This window comes from Lithobates pipiens, unplaced genomic scaffold (genome assembly GCF_037356315.1).
Source record: "Lithobates pipiens isolate NorthernLeopardFrog02 unplaced genomic scaffold, aLitPip1_a1.2 Scaffold_1, whole genome shotgun sequence".
Taxonomy (NCBI): Eukaryota; Metazoa; Chordata; class Amphibia; order Anura; family Ranidae; genus Lithobates; species Lithobates pipiens.
Window position 1 is genome coordinate 24,142,961 of NW_027507685.1, and position 19,883 is coordinate 24,162,843.

At 40.4% G+C, this 19,883-nt stretch overlaps 1 protein-coding gene across 1 annotated transcript in view; it reads right to left on the reverse strand.

Annotated features, from left to right (window-relative positions):
• PASD1 (PAS domain containing repressor 1) overlaps positions 1–19,883 on the reverse strand; it is a 139,425-nt gene that overhangs the window by 88,927 nt on the left and 30,615 nt on the right. The window contains exons 2-4 of the mRNA XM_077485657.1: positions 14,389–14,445; positions 12,184–12,240; positions 1,027–1,181 (exon numbers count right to left, since the gene is read on the reverse strand). Of these exons, the coding sequence (XP_077341783.1) occupies positions 1,027–1,181; positions 12,184–12,240; positions 14,389–14,445 (269 nt within the window). The remainder of the gene's footprint in view (positions 1–1,026; positions 1,182–12,183; positions 12,241–14,388; positions 14,446–19,883) is intronic.

A 19,883-nucleotide genomic window follows, 5' to 3' on the forward strand; every position in this document is an offset into this window, starting at 1 on the left:
CATGTAGTGTGCGTGGGAGGAAGCAGAAAGCAAATTATTTAAACACTTTTGGGAGTAATCTGCAGCCGTATGTCCAGACTATTACATACAGTACATTACACAAGTCCCAGTCTCTTCTATATCAATACGCCGGCCGGGACTTGTGTAATGTAATTGTCTGGACATACGGCTGCAGATTACTCCCGAAAGTGTTTAAATACTTTGCTTTCTGCTTCCGGCTGTCTAACTTCGTGCCCAGGTGGAAGGAGCAGAGGTTTTAGAGGAGCTCAGCTTCTGGCCGGTCCCCACGCTACCAGATCCAGAGGATCCAAGCCCCCCACCCCAGGAGAAGCACTGCATGAGGACCCCAGATAAAAGAAGCCAGCAGGACCAGGTACTTGTGAAGTCGGGGGATGTTAGGTGGAGGTAGAGACTGGGCCCGGGCTCTGAGCATAAAGTTGGCCATACTGCATACTGCTCTCCCACATATCTAAAATATTGTGGGTATTCCCCGTGCCCAGAGTGAAAGTCTTTTCCCTGCTGTGTGGGGGGCCCCTTATGTGGGGGGCCCCGCCAGGTAGACTGTACGGGGCCCCATGATTTTTAACAGCGGCCCTGCAGCCTGTGATTGGCAGAAATCTACCCACACCATGTTATTGCCAAAAAATAATAAAGATTGGATTTCAAATATATATTTGTATGACAATTTAAACAGTTTGTTGATAGTATTTATTTATTTTTACTCCATATTCCAAAGGCTGTTTTTTTTTTTGAACATGTGACCAGTAGTAGAGGAATAGAGATTCCTCCTGCTTATGTTTTTTAATGAAAGATCTCGGTAATGTGACAGCTGGATATCGATTAGGAAAAAGATACTTTTTAGGATTTTTTAGTAATAAAATAATTACAGTGCCATCATTCACATACAGAAATATAAGGGGCAATGTAAAAGTATGTGTTTAGTATCACTTTAACTCTAGCTTACTAAAATACATCTACTTTATTGTGGAAACAGATTATCAATGTGCCAGAATCAGTGCAATATACCTTTCCGTTTCTGCAAGAAATCAATGGTCCTTTGCAGTATAGTGGACTTATCCATTTTAAGAGGATGCCCATGTCCTTGAAGCATTGTACACAGCTCCTTAATGAGGACATTAAACTGGTCTCTTCTTTTCTTCTCTGATTTATTTCGTGATGCCCTAGAATGAAATAAAGAAGGAAACATATGATTAGATCTTCGAGCCTCCAACATAAGAACGATGGCGGCTTCACAAAGGTCATTTGCACACTTGCCCATTCTCCAAATTCTACAAATGCAAACAATTCCTGCCCATTGTTATTCTCTATCTTGCATTTATTAAACTATAGCCTGCTTTATCATACAGTAAACACAAAACTTATAATGACATGCTAAAAATAAACAAATAAATCATCCCTAGGCCTAAAACCAAAATTCATAAGTTATTAATCCAAATTAAGTGATGCTTGATAAATCACAGCGCTTTCTAAAAGGCACCCTAAGTGAAACATGAACATTTTACATTTAAACGTATAAAACCTACCTGTGGAAATAGCTATTCATCCTGTGAAACTGCATTTATGTTTTTATTTTTTGTAAATGAAAGGGGACAACATTGGATCTTATTAGTCCATTTCTCTAAAGATCATACAATATTCATTCATAAAATCTAGAGTGGTTGCACAGAATTAATGTGCATGTAGTTTCACAGGATGAATAACTGCAATTTTCTTATAAATACACCCCATATTTTTCACTGGTTCAAGCACATTCCTGTCTGAGCCTACTGCAGTCATGCATACATTCAAATATTGCAGTATGAGATTGATTCTGAGTATTATGAAAAATGGCAGGAGCTTGCAGAATATAAATGATGGACAGACTGTAAGGGATAGTTATTTTATTGTAGCCTTTCACATGAGCCCCTGATTCAAATATACACTCACCAGCCACTTTAATAGGTACACCTGTTCAATTGCTGGGTAACACAAATTGCTAATCAACCAATCACATGGCAGCAAGTCAATGCATTTAGGGATCTGGACATGGTGAACATGACTTGCTGAAGTTCAAACCGAGTATGAAATGGGGAAGAAAGGGGATTTAAGTGACTTTGAACATGGCATGGTTTTTGGCGCCAGACTGGGATCTCACACATAACCATCTCTAGGGTTTACAGAGAATGGCCCAAAAAAGAGAAAATATCCAGTGAGTGGCAGTTGTGTGGACAAAAAATACCTTGTTGATGTCAGAGTTCAGAAGAGAATGGGGAGACTGGTTTGAGATGATAGAAAGGTAACAGTAACTCAAAAAAACATTCATTACAACAAAGGTATGCAGAATACCATCTCTGAATGCACAACACATCAAAACTTGAAGTAGATGGAATACACCAGCAGAAGACCACACCGGTTGCCACTCCTGTCAGCTAAGAACAGAAAACTAAAGCTACAATTTGCATGGGCTCCCCAAAATTGGACAACAGAAGATTGGAAAACGTTGCCTGGTCTGATTCGTCTCGATCAATGGTTCAGGCTTGTGGTGGTGTAATGGTGTGGGTGATATTTTTTGGCACACTTTGGGCCCCTTAGTACCAATTGAGCATCGTTTAAATGCCACGGCCTACTTGAGTATTGTTGCTGACCATGTCCATCCCTTTATGACTACAGTGTACTCATCTTATAACGTATGAGACATCGCTGCATAAATAATAAAAAAGAATAATATCAACTGAAAATCTGAATTTTTTTTTAAATATAAACCCCTCCATTTATTTTCTCATACCACATCTTCCAGATCCTATCAAATTTTTTAATACCACCTTGTTTTATATAAGCAACCCTTTCCTTAGGAATAACCCTGTTCATACTCTGTATCCACTCTCCACTAGTAGGGGGTATTGGAGACTGCCACTTCTGGGCTATCAATTTCCTAGCCTGAAAGAGGGATCTTATTTTCGCCAATTTATTATCTTTGGGATCACCACCCCCATCAATCCACCCCAACACACATCTCATTGGTTCTATTTCTACTTCTATCTCAAATACTTGCTTAATTATCGTCACTACCTCTCTCCAATAGCGGTGTAGCTTGGGGCATCTCCAGATTATGTGTATCATATCTGCCTCATTCCTTCCACACCTAGGGCAAGCCGCATCACTTCTTCTACCAAACTGGAAGAGCTTCTTGGGGGTATAGTATGCTCTATACAACAGGAATAGATGGGAGAACCTTTGTGGGGGCGAAATGGATACCCAGGGCGCCAACTCAAGGATCCTCTCCCATTGGTCTTCCGAGATGCTTCCCGTATCTTCCTCCCATTTTCCCCTAGTCGTTTGTTCCTGCACTCTTACCTGGGTCTTCCTACACAGATTTACGTAAACTTTAGATATTAACCCTTTCCCTGATTTTGCACGAAGTATATCTTTAATTACTGGTATCTCGCACCATTTTATTGCCTCTTCCCCAAACTGTTTTCCCAGCGCGTGTCTAACCTGTAAATATCTAAAGAAAGACTTCCTCGGAATAGCGAACTGATCTCTTAATTCTTGAAATTGTTTCAGATTATCATTCTGATACAACTGATAAATAAATTTTATACCGTTCCTTTCCCATTCCCTTATTTGACCTATTTTCTGTATTTCAACTAGGTTGTTATTATAAAAAAAAAAAAAGAAGAAGAGCTGCTTGCCAAGGAATGGAGGGAGAAGTGTGCTGGAGTGAGTGGGTGACTTGGTAGTTAGGAAATGGTGTGAGAGATGGGTTTGATTGGAAGGGAAAAGGGATGAATGGGGGGAATGATAGGATGTAAAATGGTTATGAGTAATTTGTCTGATATTCTGGTTTTATATGACAAGGATGTATGCTATGTTTAAATTGGAAAAAATTTAATAAAGAGATAAAGTAAAAAAAGAAAATCTGAAAATTGTGTACAATATAAGTGCTCTAAAAAAAGTCCAATAATAATTTATAAGTGATATTTCTCCACTAGCATGCAGGAAGATGTGAGTTTTTTTCTTGCTTCAAACAACCTCCATAGCCATAGTGCCACCACATACAATGCTCGCTCACCTCCTTGAAAACACGACTTGCACACAGTGCAACTCTCCCTTCAGGAATAATCCACATTGGCTCAATAGCTCAGTTTTTTCCACTGACCAGTGGGTTCAACAGAGATTGCTAAGGACCAGTGAGGACTATTCCTGAAGGGAGCGTTGCACTGTGTGCAAGGCTGTTTTGACCCCTTGCATGGTCTTTCAAGGAGGTGAGCGAGCATTGCATGTGGTGGTGGGACCTCTTTTGACAATGAGTTCACTGTACACCAATGGCCTCCACAGTCTCCAGATCTCAATCCATTAGAGGACCTTTGGAATGTGGTAAAGCGGGAGGTTCGCATCGTGGATGTGCAGCCAACAAATCTGCAGCAGCTGCCTGATGCTATCATGCCAATATGGACCAAAATCTCTGAGGAATGTTTCCAGCACCTTGTTGGTGCCACGAAGAATTAGGGCAGTTCTGAAGGCAAAAGGGGATCCAACCCGGTACTAGCAAGGTGTACCTAATAAAGTGGCTAGTGAGTAATATACTGATCTATGTTTGTACTTTTGGTCCAGACAAAAACTGGTAACTATCAAAAAAATTATATTTTCATTATAGTCTGCTAATTTAGAAAATGTAATATCCTGGACATAACGACCCCATATTGTAGAATAAGGCATGTTGTATGTAAGAACTTCATGTGAGTCATGTACATTTCTGAAAATATCCATGATTGTAACCAGCAGGTATGCTTTAAAGGAGATGCATGGAATGATTTTGTGAAGGCCTGCAGAGTTTCAGCTGTAGTCATAATTTGTCTGCTTCAATCATTATCCCTTTTAATCAAAAACATGATAGCTATATAAAGCTTGTACAGCCTTCACAACTAATGACCAGTATGTGTAAATATAAAGTCTGATCCAACAGATAGAAGGACCTTGTAATGTATGAATTAACAGTGAAAATAGGCACACTGGCTATCAAAGAAATACAGGTTCTAATTTCAGGGACTATTTTTATAAAAACCCATTTTAACTGTTCGATTATAGTATGTACACATGGAAATTTCCTAACCAAGGTTGAAAGATACACCCCTGTTACCCTGCTGGTCTAAGCACTGGTCCAGTACACAGTAAACCATACAAAGTACATATGCAAAAAGTGTACAAAGAAAGTTATTTTTTGCATACACTGACCAATTAAATTCTATCATTAATTTTCCATACTGCACTGGAGGAGTGAAAATGATTTCAGGAATAGCTCTTCCATTTCTATACATTGGTTACATGACTCTTTACTGTAAATAATTATTCCTGGAAAATGTATTCTCTGTTGCATCTTTTCTCTAGGCATATGTGGAAAAGGTAGATTGGAATCCAGAGAAGCTATAGCATAGTTCTAAAAACAACATACAGTATATCTAGCAGGGATTTTTTTCAGCGGGAATGCGGGGGAACGCACCTCCAGCACCAAATGTATGTAATAGCAAGGGGTGTGCTGGAGGGTCTATTGATGCTGTGTGCTGGGGGATTTATGGTCACTGGTGGGGATCTTTTTTGTGTGAGGGTCTATTATTGCTTGAGGGGGGGTCTGTTGATGCTAGGGGGGTGTCTTATGGTGCTTGTAGTGATCTACTGTTGAGGGAGAGGTCTATTGTTGCTGGCTGCTGGAGAGTCTATTAATGCTGATCGTTGGGAGATATGTTGATGCTGCTGGGGGGGTGTGGTCTAATGTTGCTGGGGTAGATCGTTTGTTGCTGAGGGTGGTATTTTTTTGTGATGTTTCTGTGTGTGTGTGTGGGGGGGGGGGGGGTCCATTGTTGTGTGGAGAACTATTGTTAGTGGGGTGGGGTCTATTGTTGCTGGGAGGGGAATTTTTGTTGCTTGGGAGGACCTATTGTTGTTGAGGTGGAGTCTATTATTGGTGGGTGGGGAATCTATTGTTACATGAGAGGATCTATTATTACTGGGGTGGGGTCTATTGTTGCTGGGAGGGGGATTTTGTTGCTTGGGAGGACCTATTGTTGTTGGGGTGGGGTCTATTGTTACTTGGGAGGATCTATTGTTACTGGGGTGGGGGTCTATTGTTTCTGGCTCCAGTGCATCTATTTTTACTGCTTTTCGTGTTATTAGACAAAAACAAATTCCATACAAATTATTTAGCAAATGATACTTGGAGTACTGGGAGGTGGGTAGGGGATGGAATCAAGGGACAGTGCTTTGAGGTGGGTAGGGGGTGGACTCAAGGGATGGTGCTTTGAGGTGGGTAGGGGGTGGACTCAAGGGATGGTACTTGGAGGTGGGTAGGGGGTGGACTCAAGGGACGGTGCTTTGAGGTGGGTAGGGGGTGGACTCAAGGGATGGTGCTTTGAGGTGGGTAGGGGGTGGACTCAAGGGATGGTACTTGGAGGTGGGTAGGGGGTAGACTCAAGGGACGGTGCTTTGAGGTGGGTAGGGGGTGGACTCAAGGGACGGTGCTTTGAGGTGGGTAGGGGGTGGAGACAAGGCAGAACTCAGAAGGGGGGGGGGGTGTTCCTTCACCTATTCTCTGAGAAAAAAAGCCCTTATATCTAGTATATCCTAAAAGAAGATTGCAAATTATTAGCAGAGACTCTTATTTTTCTCAAGATGAGCATGTAACAAAATTAAAAGTTATTGATAGTTTAATTAAAGTTGATATCATTGCTAATCACACACAGCTTAGGAAAGATAGAAGTCTCGATGTCTGTGAATAATGAATGATGTTTATGAAATTACCCTTCTCGATTGCTAGATGAGCGTTTCAATAAGTTATACTGATTTTGTAAAAAGTGTTAAAGAAGTCCAACAGATTCTTCTAAAAAACATGTACTTCTTACAAGCATCATTAAGTAAATTTTTTACCAACAGGCTATGACCTACCTTTTTTTATTGCTTATACTATTTGTTAAAAGAAAACAGGTTTAAGGTGGGACAGGACACATTGATAACATAATTACTACAGCATGGAAGTTATGCTGCAGATCAGCAAATCTGTCACATAGAATATACATGGACAAAGGTGATATTTAAATTTCTCCTTGGACCACAAAGATAGATAAAGGATAGATTGAATATGTACCTAAACCCAAGGACAAAAATGTAATATATTGTAGTTTACTAGTACTTAGTTTTCTCTTTTTTTTGGGGCTTTTTACTTTTTATTTTACCCTGGCGATCCTGCTAGTAACACACTTCTTGGGTGACAACACTTACAGCACTGCATCTATGGAGGAGGAGCGTTGCTACCCTACGCTAGCTGGGAAGGATTGTTTTATATTTCAGTTTCATGCACTGGAAATTACAAAGTAATTGGATTTCTGGCAAAATACTACTTTCTGTACCTGCAAAAAATGTATTTGGTCTGGAAAAAAAACGAATGCAGACACCCCATATAAGGACTTGAAAACTGCTATAGATTACATTTTGGTTCTTGGGTTTAGATATACTTTAACTGCTTGCCAACCGCCTCACGCAGATATACTGCGGCAGAAGGGCACGTACAGGCAAACTAACGTAACAGTACATTGCCCTCTAAGAGGCAGCCTGCGGCAAGCTCCATGAGTCGGGTCGTGGGACTCGGGGACTCGATGTCTGCGGGGATACCTGCGATCCCCTCACGGAGAGGAAGATTCTAATGTAAACAAGCATCTCCCCGTTCTGCCTAATGACAGTGTCACCGATCTCTGCTCCCTGTGATCGGGAGCAGGGATCAGTGAGGTGCCACACGTAACCACGCCCCCCCCCCCCCCACAGTTAGAATCACTCCCCAGGACATACTTAACCCCTACACTGCCCCCTAGTGGTTAACCCCTTCACTGCCAGTGTCATTTACACAGGAATCAGTGCATTTGTATAGCACTGATTGTTGTATAAATGACAATGGTGGCAAAAAATTTCTGATATGTACACCATAATGTCGCAGTCCCGATAAAAATCGCTGATCGCCGCCATTACTAGTAAAAAAAAAAATATTAATAAAAATGCCATATAACTATCTCCTATTTTGTAAACGCTATAACTTTTGCGCAAACCAATCAATATTATTATTACCATTTTATTTTTTTTTACCAAAAATATGTAGAAGAATACATACTGGCCTAAACTGAGGGAAAAAATTTTTTTTTTATATATTTTTGGGGGATATTTATTATAGCAAAATGTAAAAAATAATGCATTTTTTTTTTCAAAATTGTCGCTTTTTTTGTTTATAGCGCAAAAAATAAAAAACGCAAAGTTTTATTTGGGAGCCACGTCACACGACCGCACAATTGTCAGTTAAAACGACACAGTGCCAAATCGCAAAAAGTGCTCTGGTCTTTGGCCAGCAAAATGGTCCGAGGCTTAAGTGGTTAAACCAAGCCTGCACTGAGAGGAAGTCATTGCTAAACTATACTTCAAAAAAGCTAGCTGAGTGGCTGATGATACGATTTAAATACATTATGAAGCACATATCTGGAACTAGTATGTCGGTCCAGAGATCTGGCTTTCTGCTTGCTTGTTTGTGATCAGTAACTTAGAAAGTACTGAAACCAGAGCCAGATATGAAAATAGTATTTTTAGGAGCCCAGGAAGGAAGGGCAACTTCCATATTTCTTTAGGTATGAGTTTATTTTAAAAATCAATTTAAGCAAATCTGTGTTTTCAGCTTTCAATAGAATGGGGACGGGTTAGACTCTTTGCTAGGTTTTTATTGCTCAATCAAGTGAAGACGTGGTGCGGTAAACCATCTGTTCCAGTAAAGACCTCTTTCACATGGGGCAGATCCGCTCAACAGACTCCGCTAGCTCAGAGGGGATTGCTCCATTGATCATCGCATAGCCGGCGGATGACAGGTCCGTCTCTGCTTACTCTGTAGGGACGAACATGTCAGAGCTCTGCTGTCCTCTATGGCAAGATTGGATAAAAATGGACAGCCTGTCCGTTTTCATCCAATCTGCTGGATGGATGGCGAAAGTAATGTCATCCGTCTGTTTTGAGCGGATCTTTATGTTCAATAAAAGCCAATTCATTGTGCGGCCTCAAAGGCTCCCTTTTCATCAGACCTATAAGCCCTTGTACACACGGTCGGAGATTCCGACGGAATGTGTCGGATCGGACCGTTTTGACGGATAATCCGACTGTGTGTGGTCATCATCAGACTGTTTCCGTCGGAATATCCGACGGACCAAGTTTTCCAACTTGACGGTAAAATTTTCCGACAACATTATCCGATCGGACTTCGTCCGATCATGTGTAGAGAATTCCGATCGAACAAAGTGCCATGCATGCTCAGATCAAATTCCTAGACCAAAGCTATTGGCTACTAGCCTGAACGTAGTCCCGTCGTAACAAAATAACGTCATCACGTTCTGAACGATCGGACTTTCTGACAACTTCGTCCGACCGTGTGTATGCAACAGTTTCGGACAAAATCCGTCGGACAAAATCCGACGGATTTGGTTGTCGGAATGTCCGACCGTGTGTACAAGGGCTAAGAGGATATCATAAAAAGCATGACAAATATACATGTCTCACCAGTAGTAGTTATCATTTATGTTTTTTTTAGTTTATTTATATCCAGTATGGTGAAAATGTACATGTACTTTATAGTTTACCCTCCCATAGCATCCCTGATGAAGGAAGAAACTTTACAAAACAACTTTACAAAATGTACCTGGTGCTTTTTTCCCTATATACCAGGTTTTACTTAAATTTCTTTCTTGCAACCACTGGTTATAGGGAAGAAATTTGCACGATTCCCCCATCACCACTGTCAGTGCTGACAGGGGAATATCTCCTGCCAAGACAGAGCGGCGGGTGGGGAAGCAGTCCCTGCCTGGAGAAATAGTGATTATTACTAGCGGCTAAAGCAGCTGCTATCGATAATCGCACGTGAATCCGGCAGGCTGGTTTTACCCAAGTTCATTGATCAATCAACTTAGTACATTCAGCCTGCCCACACATGATTCAAATCTCGGCGGGTTCCTGCTGAACCAGCTGAGATTCTAACTGTCTATGGCTGGCCTTACTGTCTGTGTGCTTCCTGGGCCATTTACTGTCTGTGTGCTTCCTGGACCATTTACCATTAGCTAATGTTCCAGTGATAATAAAGATATCAAACCAGAAAAAGGAAAATATAGAATTTTTGTTCTCGCTGTAAAATTCTTTCCTTGGAGGACAAAGGACAAAATACGTTTTTCGCCTTAAATACTTCAAGACCGCCCCATAGCAGATTTACTGCTACAGGACGGCTCTCCTGTGCAGAATCACATTTATATATGTGATTCTGCCCTTTCGCCTGCAGGGGGCGTGCACGTGCCACTGGCGAGCCACTTCTGCTGTGATTAACCATAGCAGAAGCAGATCTCCATTCTGAGGGTGGATTTTGTGTTTTCCCTTTGCAGATTTTTCCTTTGCAGGAAATAAAATCCATCACTTGCCCTAGTGAAAGCACCTAACACAGTACACAAAAACACTGGATAGGGACACAGTTCACCCTTTGCTCACCCTAGATGTTTAACCTCTTCCTAGCCAGTGTCATTAGTACAGTGGCAGTGCATATTTTTAGCACTGATCACTGTATTAGTGTCACTGGTTCCTGCAAAGTGTCAAAAGTGTCAGTTGGTGTACGATAGTCCGTTGCAATATCATAGCCCCACTATAAGTCAATTGCTATTACTAGTAGGGATGAGCCAAACACCCCCTCCCCCCCAGAACTTGCGAACAGTCAAAAAATGTGTGCGAACACGCAAAAACACGTAAAGTCTATGGGACACGAGCATGAAAAATTAAAAGTGCTAATTTTAAAGGCTTATATGCAAGTTATTGTCATACAAAAGTGTTTGGGGAGCCGGGTCCTGCCCCAGGGGACATGTATCAATGCAAAAAAAGTTTTATAAACTGTAATTTTTTTCAGGAGCAGTGATTTTAATAATGCTTAAAGTGAAACAATAAAAATTAAATATTCTTTTAAATGTCGTGTCTGGGGGGTGTCCTTAGTATGCCTGTAAAGCTTGTGGCTGTAAAGAATTGTCGGATCCTGGCAATATAGATAAAAATCATTGAAAAAAACAGCATGGGTTCCCACTTTGACCTACAGGTAAGCCTAGATTAAGGCTTACCTGTAGGTCCAAGAAATATCTCCTAAACCTATACGGTTTAGGAGATATTTACCTAAAGACAGCCACCGCAGATGCACTGGGTAAGCCGCAGATCGCGGTGATATGCTGCGAGTGTCGGCTCCCAGGCGCATGCGCGGGAGTGACGTCATCACTGCTCTGGCGAATCACAGCGCCGGTCAGCGAGACCCACGGAGACCCACCAAAAAATGGACGCTCGGAACTACAGGGGACAGCGGTGACTTCGCTGGCTCCTGTGTCAGGTAAGTGACACAAAATGGACTACTATGCGATGCATAGTAGTCCATTATGCTTTACCTTTACAGGGAATCAAAGAGGAAGTAAACCCATCAGGGTTTACTTCCTCTTTAATCAGTCCCATCGCATTAACCCTTTTCATGGCGAAAGCTGGGATGAAATTGGGACTTTTTAAAGGAGTTCAACAACCTGCATATTTGAGGTAGCTCCTGGTGTTTGGACTGGCCAACTTACATACAAGATATGGCTTGAAAGACATGCCAAGCGCTGAGGTATTTCCAGAGTCTCTGGAACTGGTAATCACTCAATGGCTAACTTTGTAACAGAACAGCAGAGTCTGTTATGTGCCTTAAGGTCACTTTCACGGTATCCCCATCACATCCAATTCAGTGGGGTCTGGATGAGCACTTCAAAAAAAGTCTGAGGATGGGCGTGCTCAATAGGCGTAATGGAAGATACAAGTTTACAAGTTCTCACAACAATATAGAGAAAAGTCTTGATTGGAGAACAAAAATCTTGAAAAATAAGAAAAAAAAATGTGATAGCAAAAATAGGTTAGTCTTCAACACACAGAGCTGAAGAGAAGACATCCATTCTCATAGCCTTATGGCCTATAATTTTTTTTGTTTACCAGTCTTCAATCCTCCTATAGGCGGCAATATGACCCAAAGGTAAGTCTTCTTGTGTTCCTTAATGCATGCCAAGACGCCAAAGATGAAAACTAACCAAAAATATCACATATACTCTATGCTACTAGGTATAATGTTACCTCTTTGCTCTATCTTTCTCATCTTCATCCATCAGCTCGTTTAGACAACACAGGATTCTGTGAGAGAAAATAAGACACTAGTAAATGCTTTTAGTGAAAATTGGGTTTAGGACCTGAAAACAAAAAAATCCATACAAATTTGTAGCATAAGTTCACACAAACATTGATGTTCTCGTCACAGCTGTGTCTTTTCCCTCAGGACAATCCCTGTACATCATCACAGCATCTCACAGCAGAACTATTACCACTACATGTACTATACTATAGTGAGTCAGAAGCAGATCCAGATTTCACAGATGAATCTAGCGTTCACAGATACACTGAATATTGATAATATCTAAAATGCAATCTTAAAAATGTCTCTGTTCATAGCATAGATCTTTCACTGAATATAAAGATAAACATAAAATGGTAGCATAAGATATATAAGTAAAACATTTTGTACTCCCAGTACAGAGTTTATAACAATGCTATCCCCCCCTTCACGCCCACGAACTTTAAAAAAAATTGGGCCTTATTTTTGGAGGTTATCAATTCTCAAAAAATATTGCTTGATTTTCTGTGACGGTAATTCGTTGGAATTGAATTTACTGTTTTCCTTTTTTTTCCGTTGTGATATTTTTCTAAATGTTTAAAAAAACAGTATCATCAGAAGGTTAATATCCTTGTTGAATCCCACACACGGTACTTGGTCCTGTTCATATCTGTGCATTTCTATGTTGTATGTTTGTATTAACTGCAGTTCCTCCCCAGGCTGAAGCCCAATTTATGGGTGATCCTATGGGGGAGCTTAAGCAAGCAGTGAAGTCACCTCCCCCTCTTCATTCTAACATCTGCTGCCCTGCAATCTAATCTTGCAGACATGTGCCCCTTCTGCACTACCCATCTGCCATATTCCACGAACGAAACTTCCACTACCCATCTGTCATCTTCCATGTACAGAAAGACTTCCTTTTACTGAAAGGAAAAGCTGAGCCCAAAACCAGCCATCAGTTGGTTCTGGAGAGAGGAAAAAAGTAAATACTTAGGCTGGGGACACACTTATGCGAATTGGATGTGGGTTTCCCCACATCCAATTCACATAGCAGACTGTGACTGCTCTGTTAGGAGCCGATTTACGCACCTCCCAGGAAGGCCGCTGTTCGCACTGGAAAAGGGTCCTGTGCATCTTGGACTCCGTTTAAGGTCCAAATTCAGGCAAAAATTCAGACCTGATTCGCCCCTGAAATTGAGAATGGGGATGCACCAGACCCCCTGCTGCAAGCCACGGCCGCAGCTAGTGTGAACCAGGCCTTAAACATATAGCAAAATGGGGGAAAATATTCATACAAGCAGGTAAATGTAGGCTTCCCAAACTTCTGTCAGTGGGTAAGCAACAAATCTGTCATAACCTCCCTCTATGCTGTGCTGTGGGGAATGCATCATGTGGTCTCCTTGCCATTAATCAAACATGCTGGCTACATGTTATCTGCACACTACCATTGCACTGGTGGGAAGGGCAGCTGTTCGGTTCCTTCACCAGTGTGTTTCGTCAGCAAGAGGGTGGACTTTCTAAAAGTGTCTAACTACCTGTTTCTGTAATGTGTGCTGTACTTGAAATACAAGACAAAAATAGCACATCACAATAAACAAGGTTCAATCTTCCAGGGCTTTAGAATAGTCAGAATAGCAGTAGGAAGTTTTGGATTGTGGGCTACTATAAGTGAAATTTGAAGATTTATAATTGAAAATGTCCCAGGCAAACCATCTGGTTATTTATAGTGATCATCTGTTCCTATTCAGCAAAACAGTTGTATTGAGATTAAAAAGCCACCTCCCTTTCCCCATCCAATATAAATGCATTTTTCATATGATCAAGCAGATGTATAAGGGTGGTGGTGTGTTTGTGTGTGTGTGTTTGTGTGTGTGTGTGTGTGTGTGTGTGTGTGTGTGTGGGTTCATGTTTACAAAGGTAACACAAATATTTTGTCCTACCTCTGACCCCTCCATATACTAACATAAAGGAATATGCCTTCTTTCACCTCCCTGAAGGTGATATCTGGTACTGCAGCTTGGCCATGCACACACTGTGATGCTCTGCAATAATTACCTTACCCAGAATAAAATGTATATATAAAAACGACATAAGGAGTCAGCATAACTGCAGAACCCATTTAAAAGCTTTCATCAACACTGAAGAACACTGACATTTACTCAATTACTTACACATCAGGGTTCTTTATGAGGCCTTGCACAGTGTAGCCGTCTGCTTCGTCTTGGACACTACAGAATAAAATGCAATTTAATTAATTAATTTTAGATTTTATCTGTACAACAGAAAATATTATCTAAAAAGAAAATAAATGTCAGTTTCAGCTGTTATGTCTAGGAGAAACCTAATTAAGTTTTGTGCATATGACACCATGTGACACCAGTTTAGTCTCCAGGGACAGTTGAATGTTTCACAAGTAATTCAGGAGAAATCAAAACATTAACAAGAAATAAATATATAAAAAAACAAGCATAGGATTCTGATAGAAGAAAAATAAACATTTTAATCTAATTGTTCCAAATATTTGAATGGCCATGTAACTAAAACTAATTTTATTTGTGCAAACACAGTCTGACCTAAATTTGCACATGGCTTTTTAAAAATATTTATTGGTAGGTTTTCATGCTGATCCAATGACTTTATAATTTTCTAAACATACAGGCCTAAGGACTAGAGTGCATGAGGCTGTACACAGGGAGCTGCAAACTGCAACCACTGTGTACAGCATCATGCAATCTAGCTCTTATGCCCTGTACACACGGAAGGTTTTTCCGACTGAGGTTTTTCCACTGAAACTTTCTAGCGTACACACGATCACACCAAAGTCTGATCGTCAAGATTGTCAAGATCGCGGTGACGTACAGCACATACAACGGGACTAGAAAAAGGAAGTTCAATAGCCAGTAGACAATAGCTTCCATCATGTACTTGCTTCAGAGCATGCGTCATTTTTGGTCCGTCAGAACAGCATACAGACGAGCGGTTTTCCTGATATGAATTTGTTCCGTTGGAAAGATTTAGAACATGTTCTATTTGTAAGTCCGTCAGAATTTTCGGGGAAAAAAAAGTCAGATGAGGCATACACATGATCGGAATATACAATGAAAAGCTTCCGTCTGACTTTTTCTTTCGAAAATTCCGCTCGTGTGTACGTGGCATAAGGCCTGTATGCTTCACATGTGGGGCACCCGGGAGGCACGGGTGCAGCATGCAGTTCTGCTGCCAGCAGCCTGTCAAAATCAATGACAGGCTGAAATGCACAGAAGCTGGTATGCACCAAATGCAGGAATTCTGCACCTGTGCCACCCAGGCAGCTGAAAACGCCAGGATGTGATTGATGCCTCTGGACCTAAGTCCTAGCTTGCAGGAGGCATTATAAATGAATGAGTGTCCTCATACCTCTGAGCTCTTCTCTTGCTTTAAACTGCCTAGATTGCTTCCCCTCTAGCATATCTCCCAACATTTTGCAATGGGAAGGAAGGATCTTTACTGTAACAGAACATTTAAGTAAAAGATGAGTTATACTTTCTTTCTGCCAGGCAAAGACAGACAGATCAGCATTACTGCATTAATAGGTTTCCACTCTTTATATCAATTGTTAAAACCAGAAAAACTAAGATGCTACAAAAGACATACCAGTTGTCATCGCAGTGCTCCCCCATCCATGCGTCTGGCTCCCTAATCAACATACAAGGCGCTGGATGCATGGATTCCAATGGGGTGTGTTTTTTGAAACGTGATTAGAGCCTGATGCTCTAATAGGCTTCAGGAAAAAGGTGGGCTCGGGATGCACAGCACTGTGCCCCGATCCCACCCACTTGCGTATCAATATTCGCTATTCGCTTCACGGGAAATCAGGAAGACTCCCTGGCCAGTCCTGTCCCAAGCCTGTCTCAGGACACACTTCCTTTTTCTAATCGGCCGGAAAGTGAATGTCTCCCTGTGTGTTTGCTGGAGCAGCGCTAGTTCTTCCTTCTCCCTGCCTCCATGTCTAAGGCAAGGCATTAAAAATGCTCCAAAACACCTCCCCCTAAAAGAAAAAAAAAAAAAGCACGTGGAAATTCAAGTTCCTGCTATGCAGAGATGTGAATGGGGATTGACAGCTGAGTTTTTCTGTTCACTCCCTCCTATGTATGTGCATACAGATTGCCATACACTATGCAATCTGATTGTATATTGTGTATTTAGTGAGAAAGGTGATCACTGATTGCATTTCATTTAAAAAACATGCAGCTGGGAATGGGCGGGTAGCTAGAAGGGTGGATGATACAGAGTGTATGCTAATGAGGTCAGCCGGTCAACTCCTTTCTGTGTCATGACTTATATAGTCTTTCCAAGAAGTAAAGGATTACTAATGGATATGTTTGGAAACATGGATGAGGAGAATTGACAGAACTAATGCCTTGGTAACAAGTACACAGGCTGTCCTCAAACAATGAAAACTGTTGATAGTTGGAACAGTTGGTTGTTAAGGTAAACAAGTTTGTAACTGTTGTCAACAAAAGCCAAAATAAAAGTAGCAGAGACTGATAGTATGGGGCTCCATAATGCATTAACACCATAGAAGCAAAATCTGTAACCAGCCAGAAGCCATTAAAGAAGAAGAATGCTTTTGCCTGATTTCCAGGAACTGCTTAAGAGGCCTGAGTTCTAGTTGTCAACAGAGATCACAAACACACAGTAACTGGAGTTAAGTAACTTTTAAGCGTATTGTACTGTTACAGACCATAGTTTCTGCATATTTGCTAAGCATCTTGCTTGTATTGCTTATATCTGTCAGTCTTTATTTGTATTCATAATATTGTAATAGTTTTGTATGTACAGAATTTTTGTTCAGTAAAAGCACATTTGTTCACTTTAGAGGTCTAAACTTCCTTGCTTATACCGCAAGGTAACTTTGCTAGATAGACGCAAGCAAAACAACATCCCATGAGGCATTGTAAAACTCTGACATTCACAAACATGACTAGGCATTATGGGAATTGTAGTTCCTGAACAACTGGAGGGCCATAGTTTGAAGAACCCATATATATAGCTTTAAACATTAGTACCACTCATTGTACCACAACAGCTTTCAGCCTCATAAAGTTTTGCAGGCTGCCAGCAGTGGTGCTGGAGGATGTACCTGTGCCTTCCACCCACATAAAAATGCAGGGATTGGCCTCACAGGCTAAATGCTTAGCATGCATGTGGCCTAAGAGACCCAAAACACAGAACAAGAATATGTATGCTGTCCTATATTTCAATCCTGACAGCATCCTACTGACATAAAGAAAGGAGCCTTATAAAGACTTTGGAATTGTTAAGAACTTTTTTTCCATATGGTTATTCATACCAATATATAGAGAGATGTGAAAGAAAGGGGGGGCTTAGGAATTTGGATAAAAAAAAAGAGGGGCAGTCTTTACAAAAGAGAGATAATTGAGAGTGGTTACTCAGCTCATCTTCTAAATTAAATTTCTTAACTGAAAGTAATGAGACAATTATAGTATTAAATCCCCCTGTGGTTAATGATGAAACATCTTAAGACAATGAAATCTATCAATTTAAATAATAAATAGCATTACTTATAATTTATGGACTTTCAGGAAGTTTTCCAGGGCTTACTCATTCTGATACGCAAAACCTAAACAAGTTTTATTCCTATTAAACACCCAGCTACTGTATAATGTTAATGACGTGATACTCTCAGGGAAAATAATTAGAAACCTGAAAAATTAGCTGCATTTAAGTAATGAATATGCATGGCCAGTCAGGTAAAACTTGAGTGTCGTAATAACGAATATGATGAAAAGCCAAGAATGTATTTTCTTTTTAGTTTTCGGGTAGAATATGGAAGAATTGCAACCCCTGTTAGGGATTTACTATTGATAAACATAAAGTTACACACTTGGGGACTAAAAATATGCATGTTTTATACATAGTAAGGGAGTACAACTGGGGGAATCCATGGTGTAGAAGGATCTGGCTGTTCTGGTAAATCATAGACTTAATAACAGCGTGCAATGCCAACTTGCAGTTTCTAAAGCTAACAAATATTTTTTGTATTAAAAGAGGTATAGACTCCAGACAGAGAAAGAAAGACATCATTGTGCCCCTATACAAATTATTAGTATGACCCCATCAAAAATATGTAGTTCAGTTTTGGGCACCAGTCCACAAAAAGGATATCGGAAAACTGGGTGCAGAGAAGGGCAACCAAACTGATTAGAGGCATGGAGAAGCTCAGCTATAGGAAAGATTAGCTGAACTGAATTAGTTCTGTCTTGAGAAGAAGTGATTGAGGGTGAATATGATCACTAGCTTGGTGTAGTTATTCACTTTTAGGTCATTACAGAGGATACTCTAAGTGTGGAGAAAAATAGATTTACAGTGTTACTAAACCCACAACAGTAAAATCCGTCTGTATATGCAGTAAAGCATGATTGTTATACTCACTGTGGAACCTAAGGGGTTAATCCTCTGCATTGTGTAAAAAGGCTGTTTGATCCTGTAAGCACAGACCCTCCCCTTCTTGCATTGCCCCCAAAACATGTCCGGATAAGACAGAGTTACTGGAGTCAGGCTGCACATGCTCAGTTTGGTGTGTATTGCTAGATAGTATTTTCTTTTTCTTGGGAGAGTACATGTGATCAGCACAGGGTCAATCAGCAGTGTCCAGACAGAGTCAGGGGTCCTTCATCCTGATAGGATAGCTAGTGCAGTATGAAAACTCCTCCTACAAGCTTTAACTAGGCACTGATAATGCTATATACGGCTGATTAGAAAAGGTATTTAGCAGTCTATATTTACTAAAATTGTTGCATTTCCATGTTCTGTGTACTGTGGGAGACCATATATAGTGAATGGAGTGTCCTAAGTGTATTAACACTTTAAGGTTTCTTCATGGTAAGAACTGTGAAAATGTATTATAAACTCCCTCAAGAAGTAGTTCTGGGCAGTTTAGTTTATTTTTTTTTATTTTTTTTAAAGAGCTGAATGCATACCTAAATATACAAAATACATATTTTTTTGTTTTTCTTGCCTTCCTCTGGATCAACTGTGGATATAGGATCGTGTATATGGATTTATTTTCTAATGGTTGAACTAGATGGACTTGTGTTTTTTTCAACCTGACTAACTATGTAAGTACAAAGATCTACTTAATAATATGACAGCACACATACCTTTGGCTGTTTTCAGAGCATTCTGGGAGCACTGAAACCTGAGGCACTTAAAAGATGCAAAAAACATTTACTTGTAAAGTTGAGATTCCGGCCACCTACCCACTAGTCAATAACTATAACTGGGATCCTTAGGGACAGATAGAGAGGCCTGAGAGATATAGGCCCAAGCTCAACTTTAGAGGCTAAAATCAGGATTCAAAATATGTATTGATACCGGCGCTCAAAACTACCACTTTAACACTGTGTTGGTATGCTGCAATCCCAAGTGCTCCCCCACCTAAATGAGGTGAAGTTGTATATGAACTGTATTTGGGGATTACGCTCCCTGTTATTTATTATACAATCCAAAATTCCTATAGTGCTTGTGATAGATATATATATATATATATATATATATATATATATATATATATATATATATCCCAAAAAATTTAATCCACAAAATATATTAATATCTATCCACCATTTCTATAGTTCACAACATATGTTCCTCTAAGTGTAAT